The sequence below is a fragment of the Phodopus roborovskii genome, unplaced genomic scaffold, assembly GCF_943737965.1.
Source record: "Phodopus roborovskii unplaced genomic scaffold, PHOROB, whole genome shotgun sequence".
Taxonomy (NCBI): domain Eukaryota; kingdom Metazoa; phylum Chordata; class Mammalia; order Rodentia; family Cricetidae; genus Phodopus; species Phodopus roborovskii.
Genome location: NW_026126567.1, coordinates 11726676 through 11747491, shown reverse-complemented (window position 1 = coordinate 11747491; position 20816 = coordinate 11726676). Strand labels below are relative to the sequence as shown.

The 20816-nt window shown below is 45.4% G+C and overlaps 1 protein-coding gene across 2 annotated transcripts in view; it reads left to right on the top strand.

The window, feature by feature from the left end:
- Positions 1–20816, top strand: part of Nsmce2 (NSE2 (MMS21) homolog, SMC5-SMC6 complex SUMO ligase) — a 196657-nt gene that overhangs the window by 30849 nt on the left and 144992 nt on the right. For both annotated transcript variants that reach the window (XM_051202553.1, XM_051202554.1), the window contains exon 3: positions 9059–9165. In XM_051202553.1, coding sequence (XP_051058510.1) covers positions 9059–9165 — 107 coding nt within the window. The remainder of the gene's footprint in view (positions 1–9058; positions 9166–20816) is intronic.

Here is a 20816-nt window from a genome sequence, read left to right as displayed (position 1 = left end):
TAGCAGTGTTGACTGGGCAGAGAGCTCGAGGGCTGGGGACACCACACTCACGTGCCATGTCAGGTCTCAACCGTACTTTATTAACCTTAAAACAGTGTCTTTAAATACGCGGAGAATCACCACAATTCTTTGTTTACTAGCGTAAGCGAGAATATTAGAGAGTATGATTAATACAGGAAAATATTTTGCTTTTCACGGGTCTTCTGCGTGTAGGTGTGGTGTTGGATGATTTATCAATGTCCTCTTTAAGTTTCTCAGTCCACATTGTAGGCTTACTCAGAAGAGACTCCTCTTGTCGTTACTGCCTGAAAGTCATGTAGGAGCTTTGGTGTTGGACCAGAGTCAAAGCCCAAGTCTATTCGCTAAGCCTCTTTCCTGGGACTCCAAGTCTTGGCACTGTAGATAAACCGTGGCCCAGACGGAATGATGCTAGCTGGGAAATGCTCCTGTGAATATTGCTTCCTGCGTTGAACTCACTGCCTTTTCCAGGCTAGTAGGGAGAAATGGGTGGTTTGGGATGTAGGGGAAGGAAAGGGTTATGGTCAGGTGAAAAACCTGACCCTGAAGAATTTGGGGACCAAAGAGAGCCTGGGGTGAGTTGTAAGATGAGAGGAGCCCGTGGCAGACTCTTTTCTGTGGTTTTGTGACCCCTTTGCCAGCAGATGTTTCATTTGCGTGTGTGATGTCTGCCGGATGAAGGGAGATGGAGCGGCGCTCTTTCCGCTCTCCCTTGCTCTCAGAGGAAGGGACTGAACAGGAAGCCTTTAGATGAGGAGCAGCACAGTCACCTCTCCATGGCTCTGTGTGTCCCTCTGCCACTGCAGACACTGTGTCTTGTGCCTCCGGTGCTAACTTCGAGTCATAGCTCTACTATTTATAACTCCATGACCTGGCCAGATGATTTCACCTCTCTGAGAGTTAGTTCCCTTATCTCCATTGTGTGCTTGATAATACCAATTTATGCTGGATCAGGAGGCAGTGTGTTCACACCGCCTACTACACAGTGCCTGTGTTCACCCCCTACTACACAGTGCCTGCGTTCACACCCTACTACACAGTGCCTGTGTTCACACCCCCTACTACACAGTACCTGTGTTCACACCCTACTACACAGTGCCTGTGTTCACACCCTACTACACAGTGCCTGTGTTCACACCCTACTACACGGTGCCTGTGTTCACACCCTACTACACGGTGCCTGTGTTCACACAGCCTACTACACAGTGCCTGTGTTCACACCCTACTACACGGTGCCTGTGTTCACACCCTACTACACAGTGCCTGTGTTCACACCCTACTACACGGTGCCTGTGTTCACACCCCCTACTACACAGTACCTGTGTTCACACCCTACTACACAGTGCCTGTGTTCACACCCTACTACACAGTGCCTGTGTTCACACCCTACTACACGGTGCCTGTGTTCACACCCTACTACACGGTGCCTGTGTTCACACCCCCTACTACACAGTACCTGTGTTCACACCCTACTACACAGTGCCTGTGTTCACACCCTACTACACGGTGCCTGTGTTCACACCCTACTACACAGTGCCTGTGTTCACACAGCCTACTACACGGTGCCTGTGTTCACACCCTACTACACAGTGCCTGTGTTCACACCCTTCTACACGGTGCCTGTGTTCACACCGCCTACTACACAGTGCCTGTGTTCACACCCTACTACACAGTGCCTGTGTTCACACCCTACTACACGGTGCCTGTGTTCACACCCTACTACACAGTGCCTGTGTTCACACCCTACTACACGGTGCCTGTGTTCACACAGCCTACTACACGGTGCCTGTGTTCACACCACCTACTACACAGTGCCTGTGTTCACACCCTACTACACAGTGCCTGTGTTCACACAGCCTACTACACGGTGCCTGTGTTCACACAGCCTACTACACAGTACCTGTGTTCACACCCTACTACACGGTACCTGTGTTCACACCCTACTACACAGTGCCTGTGTTCACACCACCTACTACACAGTGCCTGTGTTCACACAGCCTACTACACAGTGCCTGTGTTCACACCCTACTACACGGTGCCTGCGTTCACACCCCCTACTACACAGTGCCTGTGTTCACACCCCCTACTACACGGTGCCTGTGTTCACACAGCCTACTACACAGTGCCTGCGTTCACACACCCTACTACACAGTGCCTGTGTTCACACCGCCTACTACACAGTGCCTGTGTTCACACCCTACTACACGGTGCCTGTGTTCACACAGCCTACTACACGGTGCCTGTGTTCACACCCCCTACTACACGGTGCCTGTGTTCACACCCTACTACACGGTGCCTGTGTTCACACAGCCTACTACACAGTACCTGTGTTCACACCCTACTACACAGTGCCTGTGTTCACACCCCCTACTACACAGTGCCTGTGTTCACACAGCCTACTACACAGTGCCTGTGTTCACACCCCCTACTACACGGTGCCTGTGTTCACACCCTACTACACAGTGCCTGTGTTCACACCCCCTACTACACAGTGCCTGTGTTCACACAGCCTACTACACAGTGCCTGTGTTCACACACCCTACTACACGGTGCCTGTGTTCACACAGCCTACTACACGGTGCCTGTGTTCACACCCTACTACACGGTGCCTGTGTTCACACCCTACTACACAGTGCCTGTGTTCACACCCTACTACACGGTGCCTGTGTTCACACACCCTACTACACAGTGCCTATTGAAGTCTGCTCAGTTTTTCAGCTCATGGCTTTCTTTGTTCATCATCAGCGTTTTCAATTCTGAATCAGTCTCCATGGGGAGCAGTGAAATCGTTTGTTTAGCCTCTACCCCAGTCTGGTGAGCAGCCATGGCCTTTTACTAAACCATCTCTGCCTCCTGTGGCAGTGGTAGCTGCTTTCTCCCTTTAAGGCATTTCCCTGCCTGATGGGTGCTAAGTGCTCAGTAAGCATTTGTGAGGCAGAGGGTTCGCAGCACCTCTCACTGAACATTGAACATTGAAGTCTGTGAGTTCATCTTTGTCCTTTGCAAGTTAGTACAGACTTGATACGTTTTAGTTCTGAGGGAAGATGCTCCAGGATTTGGATGAATTACATTTGCAGATAGATCAGCCACCTTCTCTGCAGTGGCTTTGGTGACGGGTGTGTTTGGTTAGTGCTCACTCTGAGCTAGGCTCTGCGCTGAGGACGGGACCTACGTGTGTTATGAATTTAGTGATATGCTTTATCTTTTTATTGTTTTACAAGATTTTAAAAAAAGTTTTATGTGTATGAGTGTCTTCCTACATGTATGAGTGTTCACCATGTGCATACCTGGTACTGTCAGAGGCCAGAGAAGATATTAACTCTAATGGATTTGTAGTTACAGGTTCTTGTGAGCTGTCATACTCGTGTTGGGAATTGAACCCTGGTTCTCTGCAAGAGAAACAAGTGCTCTTAACCATCCCCATCTCCCCAGCCCCCAGTACTGTTGTGGCACCCATTATAGAGCTGTGGAAAGCATCTTTCCACAGACTATACAGCCTGTAGCACGGTAATTGAGCTTGGCTTACACATGGATTCCAGAGCTGCCTCTTCAGTTATGTAGTAGGCAGCCACCCGCTTTTGTGTTTATCACATGATGGGAGAGCTGTAGGTGGGCAGATGGCAGACAGGGTGAAGAACCCTCCAGAATGTCTCCTAGAGTTTGGGAAGAAACCAGCTGCTGTCTAGCTTATGTCATACACCTGATACTCCACTCTTACCTCCAGTGGGAGGCAGTTGTAACATGGGGATTCAGTTTTAATTTTACCACACTAATATCTGTGTGGAGGAATAATTACAACTTTGAAGTGCAGTGTTGTGAGAAGTAACCAAGTTTCTATTAAAGATTGCTCAAGCAGTGAGTAAGTCATTAAATCCAACTCCTGATGAATGTTGATTGCTTAATATCTGTCTGCCAGGAGACACACACAGATATATGTCACCAGAGATAGATGATTGGAGCTGAGTTTTAACAGAGAAGTCGAGTTTTGATTTGTATTTTGACAGGGAGAGTTCAGGGCATGGTTTATATTGTCATCTGTTTGCATTTCTCAAAAAAAAAAAAAAAAAAGAGTTAATGCCTTTTGACTAAAATATTGAAGAGTCAAGTTCTCATTTGAAGAGATCCAGAAGGACTTATTCCCAATTTTTAGAAAAATAAAGTCTTCTGACTACATGTGCCATTTATTCTAAGAAATTTTAAATGAAGTCAGGCGACCCCTTGCTGCCTTCCTTCTTTCTTTCCATAATGGTATATGTGCTTTATGACATTTAATGTTTATCAGATTCTTCTGAGAGTATGAGTCATGTTGACTCATGGTAGCAATCCTTAGCAACACTAAATGTCTGCTTTGTTTTAGCTTGGTAATTCACTAATAAAATGCATGGTGTTGAATTTAAACTACGACATGTAATTGGTTGTGTTTCTGTTCAGACATGCTTATGTGTAGCTTTGTAGAATAGGAAGATGAACCTGATCCCACAGTTTTCATTTTATTTGTTTAGGACAAAATTTCAGAGAATAGCGTGGCCATGGACAAAGCTGTTGGAGCGAATCAGATATGCAGGTGGAAAGGATAAGTAGGTGACATTTGTTTTGAGGGCGTGCCTCCCTAGTGTGTGTGCACATATGTCCTACTTGTAAAGGTAAAGAGGTTTTATTGATTGATAAGGGATGGCGTGTTTGAACCTGTGCTGGACAGTGGAAAAGACCTTCTAGCTGAATGCGCTGGGCACATCAAAAAGGCACAAGAGGCTAGTGAGGTGCAGTGATCCCTGTGTGTGGTTTGCTCAGAGAGACAGGCGGGCAAGCCTAGACTTTGATGTTTGCTTCACCGAAGGCAATTCTAGCGAAGACTTAGATATCATGAATGACTGTGGACTCTACTTCCCAAACCTCAGAGCTAGGCCTCAGGCAAGTATATTCCTCTCCAGTGCATGCCTTGGGCTGCAGCCACAGCACACCCATGGTTAGGGCAGGCCCTGTTTAGAATAGTTGGTCCAGAACTGTGTCACTTGTCATCTACCGTCACTGACTTGCTTGCTGGCCTGGAACGGCAGTTGGGTGGGTCTGTTGAGACCCCGGAGGACCCAGACACGTCACGGTAAAGGAGTGCTCCCCCCTCTGCTGCTGCCTTTACTACACTGAGCAAACAGCTGTGAATCAACCCTAGACAGTGTTGGAACTGAGTGGGAAAAGACTCTCATGCTCCCACGCCGTGCCACATAAGGGCACCGTGGTGCCAGGCTCACCACCTACAGGTGATAGGCACGGCCTGCAGTTGTCCCCTACTTGAGAGAAAGGAGAGTCGTCTCCTCTCTCCTTTCTCCATCTGTCTCCCTTTGCCCCGTCTCTCACATTCAGGATGGCAGGCATGGGTGGCTTCTGTCTAGCCATTGCACTTTGATATTTGGTCCTGCCTCAGCCGTCATCTTGCTCTCACTGAAGCCTGCTGAGTTTCATTCTAGCACCAAGTCGCTCGCCCCTTTCTGCTTCAGTGCCTTCCCAGCGCCTCAGCAGAGAACAGTAAGAGTTACTGCTGTTGATGCATTTTAGCATTGAGTAACAGATGACGTGTCTAATGAACAGCGTGGCTGCTGAGATTGCATAATTATAGGTTTGACTGACTTCAGAAAAACCATGAGCAGGCCAGCTTCATCCAGTTAGAGACTTCTCCAATTAAGTAAGTTTCAGAGTATTTCAATCTAAAATGGAGCCCTCTTCCAGTGATTATACTATACTGCCCTTTGTTTTCCTGGCGTTTGCCCCTGAGTAGGGGGAAAAAGAGAGAGACGAAATGAAACAGCCACACTTGTACGTTAGGAAGTACAGGTTCTGCATAGTGTTAGAAAGAGCACCGCTCAGCATTGTGGGGTAAATTCAAAGAACAGCCTGATGCTGGCATGCTTACAGACAGCTAGAATTTTTAATGCAAAGCAGGAATTATCTGTGCCCTCTGGACTTGGCGTGCTGGGGTAGAGGTGGGGGACGTATTTCAGCTAGTTATTGTACTAACTTCTTGGAACAGTTTCTTAATCAGTGTGCCAGGTGACAGGTCTCCCAGAGGCCTTGAGGTCTCCCCACCGGGCTTTTCAATGTGCATATTGGCTTGGAAGTCAATGTTCATGTATTTGATGTAGGTTCCTGAAAGAAAGGGCTGAGTGTAATAAGTAATTGTTGATAGGATGGCATATTGAAGAAATTTCAATATTTCCAGCCTTCCTAGGCCACATTTGGTCAGGAAAGAGCAATTAGATATATGGGTAATGAAAACAATTTCTAACTGTGAATGCTGCTAAGAAGGAAGTGTCTCTGCACTTGGATTCTTTGCAGAACTCTGGTTTGTAACATGAGTTCTAATAGGTCCTAATAATAAATGCCTGGAGTCTGATAATAGGGGGTGAAAGCTGAAGACCAGAGAAGCAGAGCACTAGAGCTCTTACCTCAACTGAATCCTCAGACTGAAAAGAGTGAGCGCCTGTCTCCCCCTGCCTATTTTCCTCTCTCCTCCTAGCCTGATCACTGCCTCTCTGTCGGTACAGACCTCCAGACCTCTATGGTTAACTAGTGGCTAGCTCTGCCCTCTGATCTTCAGGCAAGCTTTATTTGTCAGAATATAAATGAGATATCACTCACTACCCTGGTTCCCTCCAACCATTTCTCTGTATTCTCTTTGTTGCCTACAGGCGGTTTTAGCAGCTGCTATCTGTGTGCTTGGCTGCAATTACTCTTGGAGTGTGCATCCTTGACTTTGGAGTGGCTGGACTTGGGCTGTTGTTCTCTTTGTAGTGGGTGACTTGTTCATTGTCATAGCACTCCAAACGACCTGTGAGGATGGGAAAAGATACTTTCCCCATGTAAAACTTAGTGTGCTTCTAACCCCGGGGGAAGGTTTTCTTTTTCTTACCCATTTCTTCTGTTTGAGGAATTTAGAAAGAGTCTTCCAGGATCAGGGCCACTAAGCCTCTGACCTACTTGCTGTTCTCAGGGACTGGCTGGGTGCTGAATTGAAGCTCTCAGGCTGTCTGAAATCCTTGCAAAGTAGTTGGAGCCTCTCATTTTAAAATTGCTTTATTCAAGAAAGTGGCATCTGTGTTTTGCCATTAGAGAGCCAGAGTTAGAAGTTTGGTTCTTCTTCTGCTTGGTACCATTGTTACTTTGAACAAGTTACTTTAGCTTTCTTCTGTGTGAAGGCAAGAAAAACTGGTAGTGTGGGTTTGTAATATCAGCTGTGCTGGAGGCCAAGGCAGGAAGATCCCTAATTCAAGGCCTTTTGGTTTAATTCCTGGTAATGAAAGAAAACGAAACAACCAACCACCTGTCTCAACGTTGCTGAGCAGTGAAACACAAATACAGTGTGCTGGCAGGCGCGTACCCACGGGTTGGTTAATAGTTACAACTGTTTCTCTCACTGTACACGTGTGTTCTGTCTCTTCATGGCCATTGCTGTTACACTTTGCATCTGTACCAGCCTCATAGTGGCAGTCTTGCCGAGATGGGTATGCCTTCTAAGAATTTTGTCGTCTTTGTGTGACTCTGCCTTTCATTTTTTCTGATGGGAAAAAAAAAAATCACAGTGAAAATAGAGCAGACAAATGAGTATATATCCCATATGTTTTCTTTATTTTAATCACTGGAATTTCAGGTAGGACATTTCCAAATTTAGGAAATAATGGTCCCAGGAGAATATAGGAGAAAGATTAATTCTGCAACATTTTGTTAGGTCTCAGGAACACTACATACCATTCTTGTCCATGGAGAGACGATAAAATGGGGATAAGAAAGGCTTGATTGTGTATGTTGCCAGAGTACAAAGTGTAGGTGTTAAAATAAATTAAACAAGTAGTTTCTTCTAGGTTGGTATAATTTCAGAACAGACAGGATTTGAGCTCAACTCTTGAAGGATGTGCAGATTAAATCTGATGGAGAGTCTTAGGAAGGGCTTTGAGAAAGTGTGTGGATGTGTGTGTGTGTGTGTTGAGATGAGGTATATGCACACTAGGCTGACCTTGAACTCCTACCTCTCCTCAGCCTCATGAGTGCCACCACACCTGGAACTGGGACATTTTTAAAAGATTGTATTTTTGTATTTTGTGTTTAATTATGTATGTGTGGGGTTAGGTGTGGTGGGGAGAGGGAGAGCTTATTTGCATGTGACTGCAAGTACCCCGGAAGCTGGAAGAGGTTATTAGATGAAGCTGGAGTTACAGACAGTGTGAGAGCTGGGCACTGAACTCAGGTCCACTGTAAGAGCTGTGTGTACTTTGAATGTCTGAGCCATCTCTCTAGCCCCTAGGTGGGGTAATTTTGATGGTGGAAATACATGTTGTTGAATCCAGTGACTATCCAGATCCTCTAGGTAATGGGTCTTCTCCTTCTCTGGTCTACTCCCAGCCAAGTTGTAGTAGCAAACATCAAAGCCAAGGAAGGAAGTGTGACCTACAGGTGGCTTCATCTAAGGCTCCAGAGCCCAGAGAATGTCTGGAGGAGCTGGTAACCACAGGAGAAGAGCAGTGTAGCCTGAGGGCCAGGGGTTAGGGGGTCTTGGTCTGAGACCAAGAATGGTGGAGATGCAGTAGAGTGGTCTTTTCTCCTGTGTTGTAGAAGGGGGGCGGGGAGGTCAGAGACCAGAGCTTGGTGTTCCTGAGGTTCACTTTGTTTTTTTAATCCTTTGTCCTCTTTTGTAGTAGTAGCACAACTCCCTCCCTCCCTCCCTCCCTCCCTCCCTCCCTCCCTCCCTCCCTCTCTCTCTCTCTCTCTCTCAGCTAGCTAGGGAAGGCATAGAGATTTGTCCTCTTCTACAAGAGGACAAAGGTGAGGAATGATGGACAAGATGTTACATGAAAAAGGCAAATGCCCTCACATCCAACTCTCTCCTAGGAAAGGACATACAAATAGACAAGTTTGATTGTTGAAGGGATTTTGGTGAAAAATGTAGTACTTTTACAAATTAGCCCTTTGGATGATTGTGTTGTCTGAATTTTTTTCCAGATGCGGCATTTGAAGTGGAAAATAGTAATCACAACTTCTTTTTCTCTTTCAGCTGAAGTGAGTAGTGAATACAGCATGGACAGGGCCATGGTTGAATTTGCTAAAATGGATCGAGAACTAAGCCATTACGTTAAGGCTGTCCAGTCTACCATAAACCATGTAAGTCTATTCCACTTCCCTGAGTGTTTGCCTACAACTCTCTGATCTAGAAATGGAAACAAAATTAAAATCTTTTCTGTCCTTAATGTCTCCTTGTCCTTACTATTGATCAGTACTGTCATGGAGCAGGAATCTGAGATATTTTCCAGCTAGTTACATAGGCTAATTAATTAGCACAGGAAATGCATTTTAGATTTTAGATTGTCTTGCATTTTTGTCTGAAAAGTTTTAGCATAAGCCCTTTCAAATGTGAACAGATTTTCATTAAAATGTGGGAAGTGTGTGTGTGGCTTGTTTCTGTTGTCAGATTTGCTTAAGCATATAACTTAGACCAGGCTTAGTTACTTATTCTCTACCTTTAACTAGTGTTCATCTCTTGCAAAATTGTTAGGATCAGATAGCATGGAAGCATTTCGAGAAAGTTTAAAAATAAAAAGAGTTGGCATTTCGGTTATTCCAGAGGCCAAGCTTATCTCTGTTGACTCCAGCTGTCACAGGAACAACACACACAGCAGTTGAGGTGGGAAGGTAGCAACATCCTCTTTGGTAGTGCTGTGTTGAGTAAGAAGTGAGCAATAAGATTGCATTAATGCTTCTGAGAAACCCTTTGTCTCTGAGCCATGGAAACTCCCTGTCCAAGTGATTTCTGATACCTGTGTAATAGGGTGGCTTGTTCTGGTTTCTCTATTTGCCTTTTCTTCTTATGGCTATGGGAAAATTCCAAAGAGCAAGTATTTAACAAGACCAGCTGCTGTTCAGGTGAAGATAAAGTTTTATATGTTGTCCAATACTTAAGCCACTGAAATGAGCATTAAACACAGATTTTCCTGTTTTTGTATGGCTAGTCTCTGGTTTAAGAGATTAAGACTAGTTACTTATGGCTAAATAACTCATTCAAATTGTAAAAGTTCAGTGCTTTTGGCTATTGTGACTTAGGTCTAATCCTCTGGATAAGTTTTTTGTCTCTGCTTTACTTACTTACTTACTTACTTACTTACTTATTTATTTTGTTTGTTTTTTTGAAGCAGGATTTCTCTGTGTAGCCCTGATTGTCCTGGAACTCGGGCTATAAACCAGACTGGCCTCAAACTCACGGAGATCTGCTTGCTTCTGCCTCCTGAGTGTTGGCCACCACCACTGGCCAAAGATTGATTGATTGATTGATTGATTGATTTAACATGTTTACCTGCTTGCCAGAAGAGGGCATTGGATCCCATTTTAGATGTCCGTGAGCTACCATGTGGCTGTTAGGAAAGTGAACTCAAGACCCCTGCAAGAGCAAGCAGAACTCTTAACCACTGAGCCATCTCTAGCTTTCTGAATATTTTTTTTGTTATGAAAATGCACTTTGGTGACATATTTGAAAATAGGTAATAAAGCAGTAGGCCAGAGAGCACTAGACCAGGGCATGCATGCATGCATTCATTCATTCATTCATTCTGCTTCTTCTTCCTCCTGCCCCTCCTTCCCTTCCTCCTCTTGCTCCCTCCTCTCCTCCTTTCTTCTCCTTTACTTTCTTTCCCCTTGAGATAGGGTTTCCCTACATCAGTCTCACTGCTCAGTCCTCAGCTGGGATGATAGGCATTTGCTAACACACTCAGCTAGACCAAAAGTTTTTAAATTCTGGTTGACTTCTAGAATCAGCCAGTTAGTTCCTCCTCTTCCCCCTTCCCCCATATCTGGAGCTGCCCTGGAACACTAGGGATGTTTTTTTGTTTTGTTTTGTATGATTCTGTTACCAATATGTATCCACAGTTGAAAACTACTGATGTGAGCTCAATTGACTTTAAAGAATGTGGCATGTTTGGTACTAAAGATCAGAGTCAGGCCTCTCTCTCTCTCTCTCTCTCTCTCTCTCTCTCTCTCTCCTCTCTCTCTCTCTCTCTCTCTCTCTCTCTCTCTCTGTGTGTGTGTGTGTGTGTGTGTTGTTTTGTTGAGACAGGATTTGTCTGTGTAGCAGCCCTGGTTGTCCTAGAACTTGCTGGCCTCAAACTCACAAAGATTTGCCTGACTCTGCCTCCCTAGTACTTGGATTAAAGACATAAGCCACCACTGCCCAGCGACCTGTATTTTTTATGGTGTTATTTGATAACTACCTTTAGCTTTTGTATATGCAAGCAATATGTATATGTCCTATACTACTGACCACAAAAACAAAACAAAAAAAACCAAGATTTTGGAGTCAAATAATTTACACCCCCCCAACTTTAGGATTCACAGGTACTTGATATACTGTTAAAAGAAAAATATACCTCTTCAAGTTCTCTCGGCCCTTTCAAGTTCCCCTTTGTTGTTGTTATTTTAAGGCAGAGTCTCACTAAATATCACTGCCCGGCATGGAACTCAGTGCCTCTGCCTCTTGAGTGCTGGGAATAAAGGCATTGCCACCACCCCTGGCCTCAAGTGCTCTTAAAGAAGAAGCTAAACGGTCTTTCTGTTTATGGACTTTTACATAGTCACAGAAAGAGTTTAGAAAGACATTACTTCACTCATTAAAGTACTTATCATCTGAACAGACAACTTTCTCTTCTACTCTGCCCTTGAATTTAGAACTTATACATCTTCTTAAATGTTTGGGAAGTTCACTGTGGAACCTTAGCTGTCTGTGTTAATTTTCCAATAATTCCCTGGGAAGTCCTGTTAGCAGTTAGTAGGCGCTCTCAAATTGTCTCCTTCTGTCCTTGAAGAAAACGGGGCTACTGTACCCCTAAGTCTGAGGGTTAATTGGGAATCAGTATTCATTTCAGTGCTCTAAAACCTAAAGGGAAAAAGGACCTTGTCTTAGCAAGTTTGTTTGTAGAGGGAATAGTATGTAGTGAGGACTGTAAAAATTACCACTTTCTAAAAAAACATTTACAGAAACTTTCAGGATGAGTGGGTTTTACAACTGTGATTTATTTGGATGGAGACTTTTCAGTCATGAGAGCACTCGTGTTATACAGGTGTTGTGGAAAGTATGAAGTGGTACAGATAGAGACACCTAAATGGTATAGGTACTTCCTTTATTACAGTTTACTGCCCTGGGAAACCTACCTATCTCCCATCTTGTGTGGCGACAGAGTGATGTCCTTAGCCCTGCCATCCCTCCCTAGCTTTCTGAGGTAGTGCACTGAGTGAACTCTGTTGCCTGCCTCTTCCCCCAAATGTGTAATGAATAAACACACACCTGTATGCCAAGCACTTGTTGTTGGTGCAGGACATCCAGAAGTCAACAAACAAGAACCATGTGATCTGTGGCTGTTGTGGAGTATCCCTTTACACTGCGAACATATATCACTGTGACTAAATGGCCAATAGCTAGGCAGGATTTTCAGGGCAGAGAGGATGCTGGGAAGAAGGAGGAGATGCCAGAAATTGCAAAGCAAGCAGGATGGGCAGGAAGTAATTTAATAGAAATGGGTTAATTTAAGCTGTAAGAGCTGGTTAGAAACAAGCCTAAGATACTTTACCTCTATGTCCGAAGTCTGGGGCAGAATACAAACATTTAATGAAGAACAATAGTTGTTTAAATGCTATCACTGTGTGTGCTACAAAGGGGGAAATAAGGCATTGTGGGTAATTTAGTGACTCCACACATCTTTGATGGTTAGAAGCCTCCTTCCTGAAAAAGGGATGTTTCTGGTAAGAGTCAAATGACTCAGTGTGGAGAGTGAGTTAACTTCTGAATGTGCCTTTTGTCACAGGTGGGGGCACCTTAGTTGTGATGGTCTTTAATTTTTCACTTCCTTATTCAATTGGGACAGTATCATGTAACCCCAGACATTTGACCTCTCAGCTTGTGGGATTACCAGTGTGTACCTCTGTACCCAGATTTATGGGATTGTGGGGATCGAACTCATCAGGACTCGATCATGAGTGCTAGGCTAGCTCTCTGCTGATCAAGCTACATACCCCAGCCCACATTTCTGATAGTCTTTATTTATGTATTCACCTTTTTAAGATATATGTACCTTTTATTTGTGTGTTTATGTGTGAGCCTGTATGAGTTTATGTGTCGGTGTTCATGTAAGCTAAATGAAGGCATCACATCCCTTGGAACAGGCCAGTGTGGGTTCTGGGACCAGAACCCGGTTTCTCTGCAAGAACATTCAGTACTCTTGGCCATCACTGGGCCATCTCTTCAGTTCCTTCTGTGGGCTTCATGTCAAAGATTAGAGTGCCTTGATCATTCCATATTCTTAATTTCAGAAAAGCAGATGAAAATACCTGTCTGCGTAGGTTAGAACCTCAGGTACAGTGGCGGCCTAACCTGCAGGGGTCAGTCAATGACTGAGTTGCTGGCGGAGTTTTGAGTGTGAGCTCACGGAGGTGTGCCCGGTGAGTGTGAGCCATGGAGGTGTACCTGATGAGTGAGTGTGAGCCATGGAGGCGTGCCCGGTGAGTGGGAGGTGAGTGGGAGCCATGGAGGCTTGTGCTGGCTGGTGCGCAGCAGGGCAGTAGCAGAGGTAAGAGCAGCTTCACTGCTGGCGATTCTGGTTTTCAGGCAGAGGCTACTCCTGAAATTAGACTACTTGAATAAAACAGTGGTAGTCCTGCTTCACATTGTGTTGCCAGCGTCTGCACCTCCACCTGGAGTTTGGCCCTTAGGTTAGTGACGGTGGATGGGAACCATTCAAGGGATCCCCCACTGTCTTTCAAGTAAGAGAGGCTGCTGTGTCTGGGTGAGGTCAGAGGACAGCCTGCAGTTGCCTCTTCTTCCACCATGTGGGTCCCGGGGACTGAGCTCAAGCACCTTCACCCTCAGCCATCTTGATGGCCCTTACAACTTTGTAATGATCTTAATTGTGATGTTGAAGATGAACGGGAACCTTCAGGCTAAATGACAGATGATGCAGCTGGTTCTATTGGTCCCATAATGCGTCAGTCATCAATGATAAAGTGTCTTATGTCAGACATCCATAGAGCTAATGGAAAGTGATGGGGTTTAGGGTTGGCTTGGACGTACACTTTTAGAGCAAGCTCCAGCTCTTGGAGGAGGCGCCAGACTCACTTGTGGGGTTTGTTTTGCTGTGCTAAGTGATTGGAAGCCTGTGCATTGTCTCCACAAAACTCTGTTTTGTCCTCCGTACATTGTTGAGATTATGTAAGACTTAAGCATCTAAATCGGATTGCGGGCACATAGCTGTTTTTGTTTTTAAGGCAGTGTTACAGCGTTTTTTACTGAAAGCCAGAGGAGAGCCACTGCTTTACTTCTCCGCTGGACCAGTAGGTGCTGCACTGGCTCTTCCCTGTCACTCTTGCTGTGGTTTTCATCTGATATGCTAACCCGAAATGCTATCTGCCTGTTAGAGTTAAGAGTAGAATTTACTTCACGGACGGTGTTGAAAACCAGCTATGATAAAAGTACAAGCTGGGTCAAAGTATAGTTTACCTCAGTCCTGTCGTTATGCAATGAGTTTTGGCCATTTCTGACGTGTCACTTCCCTGTGCCCTCTCACCCTTCACCCTTCACCCTTCATCAGCTGGCAAGCTTAGGGTCTTTTGTTTGCTCATTTTGTTTTTTTGTTGTTGCTTCTTGTTTTCTTTTTCTTTCTTTCTTTTTGTCCTGGAACTCGCTCTGCAGACCAAGCTGGCCTTGAGCCCAAAGATCTGCTTGCCTCTGCCTCCCTGGTGCTGATATTAGAGGCATGGGCCATAATGCCCAGCCTCTTTTTTTTTTTTTCCTAAAGTCAGCTTAATATCTACTACCTTGACATGCAGCCCTATATATAGGCCATCCTCTGGCCTCACTGTATAAACTTGGCTGGCCTGGAACTCACTATGTACACCAGACTGGCCTTGAACTCACAGTTGTACCTGATTCTGCCTCCCAACTGCTAGGATTAAAGGCATTCACCACGGTGCCCAGCCCCTGTAGGTGATCTTACCATTTTGGTGAAAGCAAATTTGAACAAAATTGCTAATTTAGAATGCTAGTACCTTATTTTCCAGTATCTGAAGGAAGTTCTAGGACAGAGGGTGTGACTGCTGGATATGGTTATCCACTGAGTGCATTCCAAACACACCTCACTCTTGCAGATATCCTGAGCCATCCACCAAAGGAAGGGAAAGCATCTTGGTGTCATAAAACCTAGGGACAAAAGATTCCTAAGCGTGGGAGAGACTGGGTGGTGAACTATTGAGGCTAGATGACAGGAGGGAGAGAGAGCAGGTAAGAAGCCTTGGACCCCCATGGCCAAGCCCCGGGGTCATCGTCCCTCCTCCATCTCCTTCCTGTGACCCACACGGAGCACCCCAGAACCATCAGCCTCTTAATAGTTGACAGACACGCATGGGTGAGTCAGAGTGTGAGGACTCCCCCTGTGGAACACTGCTGTGAAGAGGGGGTTCCCCGGCGGGGGGATGGGGGAGAAGGCACCAGCTTTGCGAGTTTACTTGTCAGCCACTCGGCCTTGGGATGTGTCTGTTTCTGTGCTCACTGGTTTTCATTTTTGTCCCTTGGCGCTCTCTCTACAGTATCTCACAGCTGCGCCTGTGTTTGTACTTTTTTCCTATGTGTGGAGTCAGGGTTGGATCTACAGTTCACCAATGAGAGGCTCTGGGTAATCTCTTAGCAAGTAGTGTGGCTGCTAGAGGCGGACATTCTTACACTGAGGTTCATTTTCACACTTTACGAAAATCCGCCTTAGTGTTTGTTAGGTATTAAGTGTTGAATTTTAATCGGAATTATAAAAGGCCTTGTTTCTCCAGTGCAGTGTTTTCAAAAGTTTGCAGCACAATACACATTAATCAGGTGTGGATAAGTATAATAGGAGAATAGGATTTTGTGGTCAAGTGAGCTTGGGGAATGCTTGATAAATGAATTCCCTTAAATTCTCCCAAGCCTCTAATGTACTTTTATGCAGTGTGATTCTCCAGAGGAAAGAGTATTCAGAAATTTCCTAAACTGAGCTAACTAGAAAACATCTCCGGGAAGGGCTGGCCCCTGCCACAGAATCTTCTGTATTAAATGCTGCTGTGGTCACCGCCTCCTAATGTTTTATAAGATTTGAAGGAAGCGCAGGAGTGTTTTGCTGAGTTTATGTGTGTGACCACAAGCATACATGTGCAGTGTCCGCAGAGTCAGAAGAGGGCATTGGGTCCTCTGGAACTGGAGTTGCAGATGCTTGTGGACTCTCCCCACCATGTGGATGCTGGGAACTGAACCCATATCCTCTGGAAAGCATCTCTCCACCCCCAGTAGCCTCTTATTCTCATGAAAGAAGTTAGGGCTGGATCCAGCGTGATTACTGAAAACCTAGAGGAAAACCTAGAGGTTCTGTTCTGTATTGTGTAGGGAACTGAGAGGTGGCCCTTAGTGAGTGTTCTGTGAAGTGAGAAAAGAAGGCCGGGCTTTGGGGGGAAATGGCACATCGTTCCACCAATGGAGAGGGAGGAACGTTCCTTGGGTGTCCTAGAGCTGCCTGTGTAGACCAGGCTGGCCTTGAACTCAAAGAGGACCTTTCTAAGGCCATCCAGTTTGTGGCCTCTGGGTTGATGCTGGGGACAATGAGGAGAGGGAAGGATGACAGAGGAAAGGAAGACTGAGGATGGGGATGAGGACTGTGACTCAGGCTCATGGATTCTTGGCCCTCACATGCTAGTGCAGTTCTGGGAGAACCTTAAGAGGTGCGGCCTGGGTGGTGAGTGTGGGTCATAGGGAGGAGGCCAGGATGTAACAGCAGCCTCATGCTCCCCCTGCAGAGCTGGACCACTTCCACTCCGCCTTGCCTTCCCCACCATGATGGACTGTATCTCCGGAACTAAAGACTGGAATATATCATTTCTCCCCTCACTTCACTGTGACAAGAAAGGGTCTAATTAGGGATTATCAAATAGGCAGACAGGACAGTGGAAGCAGACAGACCTTTGGACAGTGACAACCTTAGCCTCAGTAGCAGTGGGTAACCCTACCGATAATAACACGACCTACGTAAAAAGCAGGAGTCTTCTTTAAGTTAGCAATCTCTTTGTTGCTTTGACATTGGATGCAGTCTGTCTGGCATATCTAACTTTTGACAGTGTAGCATAAAATTCACATTTGAGGCCTACATGATTAAGTTACAAGAAAAAAAAAATGTCCACAGAAGAATCTCTTGTTTTAAGTAAGTTTACAAGTGTAGTGTTGGGTTGCGTTCATAGCTGTCCTGGGATGCATGCAGCCTGTGGACCACAGGTTGGATACACCTGGATCTCCATGTAGCACAGACAGCCTCTAAATCTCTTTCCAGTGTCATCGTTTCTCTGTAGTTGACAAGATTCAGGTTTCCCCCCACCATCTGGCAGTGGTCGTGAGCGGGTAGCAGGGGAGAGGCAGGCAAAGAGATGGACCTGGGAGTCGCCAAGTGTTCAGGTTCACTGTGAAATTAACTCACACTGACCTGGGGGGCTGAAAGCAATTGTTTATTGGTCTCATAATTAAATTGTTCAGTTAGTGATCATAGCATACTTCAACTAGTAAAGACACGAAAGCCTATTTATTTGTCCCCAAGGTAGCTACAGGGTTGTTTTACCAGTGATGTAGTGTGAGAAGTGACAAAAAAATACACCTAGGGAGTTTGGCCTCAGCTTCCACTGAGTGTGGGGATGGCAGTGTAGGTCCCAGTTCTGGGAAGGGTGAGAGGTGACCCCTGAAAGCACCTGAAATACTCCGTCCATCACACCGCTGTCAGGTTGTGCAGGAAGTTCCATGGGGAGGAGTCATCATCTCTCTTGGCCATCCTGACAGCAGCCTGAGGGGAATTTCAGCTCCCATGTGGAGACTGGAGTGGGCGGCGGGAAACGATTCTTTCCCCTCTCTGTGGAAGGGATTTCTCCAGAAACTGGAGTGGAGAGCTGCCTGGGGTAGAACATAGTGCCCATGTCAGTGTTGTGACCTGGAAGGATTCAGTAGGAACCAGGGTCAGTGAGCAGAAGGGCAGTGAACAGCGTGGCGTCTGGCCAGGAGAAGCCGAGGTTACCTGCTGGTAACTGCACTTACTTTTGTTCATAACAGTCAGGCTCAGCCAGTGTATGGCGATGGGATTCTAATAAAATAAGCCCCAGGTAATTAAGTAAACAAGATTTCTAGTTCAAGAATAATGTGCAGCATTTTCTTCGGTATTTTATGTAAGTATCAGAAATGTGAAACCCTACATATGTTTCTGTGTATATAATAGATTATTGAATTTCCTCTTTATTGATCTGTTTGTCACATCCTTAAATCTTATTTGCTTCATTCATCATCATCAATAGGACCTATTGAAAAGCTGTGGGAATCTTTGTAGTGGTATTGTCTTGGCCAGGACAATGTGTAGGATTGATTATGTGCTTATTTATTATTTGTGTCAAGTGTACTTGTGTATCATGTGTCAGTTGTATTTCAGACAGAATAACCACCACCCATTAACCAGCAAGAAAGCATAGTAGGGAGAGTATGATGTCACATTCCCAGGCCCTGGTGAGTTTGCAGTTACCATGGTGCAGCAAAGCTTGCTGAGCAAACTCATCGCAATCCAGAGAGGGCTTCTCTCTGCTGCTCACTCAACATGGAGCTTCTGGCAAAGATGGCCCTTCCTTCTTTTGTTTCATGGCCAACCTGGTAATTTAAAGCACTAGGTGTTTTTGCATTTCATTCCTAATGGTTTTAAAAATTATTTCTGTCTTCCTTTCTTTTCATCTTAAAATAATCATTTAATTATGTTTGACAAGAAAGGTCTAGTTAGTTAGAAAGTCCTGACCAGTGTTTTTGCGATCGGAAACAGTAACCAGAAACAGTTGAATGTGGCCGCACACACACATGATTCCAGAGTCTGGACACTTGCCTTTTACCTTGCCCTCAGCTGGCCTCAGGCCTGCCCTCCAGTCGTCTCCATCACTTGTAGTTCTAGGAATGCTGTTGATAGCGAGAAGAAGCCCTACTGACCTTATGGGTCACCCCCGTCACCCTAAGGTGGGTTTAGCCCCCGATGGGAAACAGAAGTCTAAAGTGTCCCATGAAATACTAAATGGGGCCTCGGCGTGGACTGAACCCTCAGAGGAGCCTCTTCTTACAAAGTCAGAAGTGAGTGGGACGCTGAAGTGCCCCAAACATCATCTGTTATTTCTTTCTTGGCAGAGACTCTTGGTTCACTGCTTGTAACACCTATAAATATTATGACAGGATATGACATGCTGAAATAATACAATATAACATGTGGAATTAGAATATGTTATGCAGTACTTTCTTTAACAACAGTGAAATTACTCAATCAGAACATGAAATTGAAGTGGTTACCTCTCTAGAGATTGGCTCTTACACGATGCTGTTACAGTAGTAATCTTTGTCTCCATGGTCAGTGTAATTGTAGTGATCCCCCTGCACATGCCCACTAGATAGCTGTGTGACCTGAAGCAAGTTTCTCAGACTTCATGCTGACTTGCAAACTCAGCCTAGCAGTACCTTCCTCCCCTATCTAATGGTAGTATCTTGATGTCAGTGATGAGATACGCTTGTGAAAGTCCTTGGAGGTGAAAGTGTGTCTGACTTCCCTGGCCTGTCAACTCGCACCCCACCCCCTCCTTTCTTTAATTTCTATTGTGTGAGCCAAGCGCATCCTGCACACTGGGCAGGCACTGAACTTCGTGCTTAAGTCCCTTCTCTTGCTGGGAAAGTGTCTGCCGAGCGATTTCAGGTGGTGCTTGCTCTTCCTCTCCCAAGCCATCTGAGCCGGAATTAGTGGCGGCAGACAGTTCTCTCGTGCCTGGTTCCTACCTCACAGCTTCGGCTGAAAGAAAGACGTGTGTGAGATCCACATTCGCTTTTGCCTTCGGTGCCGTGGTCTTTTGAAGGCTTGTTTCTGTGCACCTGCCTCCCGTGAGGAGTTTGGAGAGAAGCTCTAGCAGTTAACACGTGACTATGAAGACCAGCTTGCTCAGACACTGAGTCACTGTATTGTGAGACTCTTGAAGTGAACATCTATGCATGACAAGAAGTAGTGATTAAGTTAAAACAATTTATACTCCGGCAGATGGTTTTAGTGGCTAGCTCACTGTGAAACAGCCAGAACCGGAGTCAGTGAAATTCATAAGCCACATATGATTAGTCTAAAAACGAGGTCTGAATAAACCGGTCAGTCAGTCAGTCACCTTTCTGCCCCTTGCCCCCTTTTGCTGACTAGTTGCTATCTGACTGATAAGGGAGATTGGGCTGGGGAATAAAAACCTGGTTTCATACCCTGGCCCTGCCAGGCTGTGACTTTGGGCGCATCTTGCAACTTCTGCACTTTGGTCTTCTTATTGCTAAGATGGGGCAGCAATAGTATTTGTCCTGTGTACCTCGTGAGGTACTGTACATAAAGCAAAATGTAGACAGGCATATTTTGACACCACCCCATCCCCACACCCTTACCCCTGCCAAAAAGAAGTGAAAGGTGATTGAATATGTTTTAGCTGTTGGAGACTAACGGAGCATCTGTGTAACAGTGCATATATAAGTAAACGGGCACATTGCTAAAGAGTAAAAGGCTCTGCTTCTTCTTCAGAGGAGAGGAAGGGAATTTCTGAGCTCTCGGAGCTGGGAAGAGAAGACACATTTTTAAATGATTCATGGAACACTAGATCTCACAGAAATAAATTCAGTAGCTGAGTTTCCAGTCTAGTCACTTAAGAAACAGTGACACATAAGTAGTTTATTTCCATCCAGTTTCTATTAT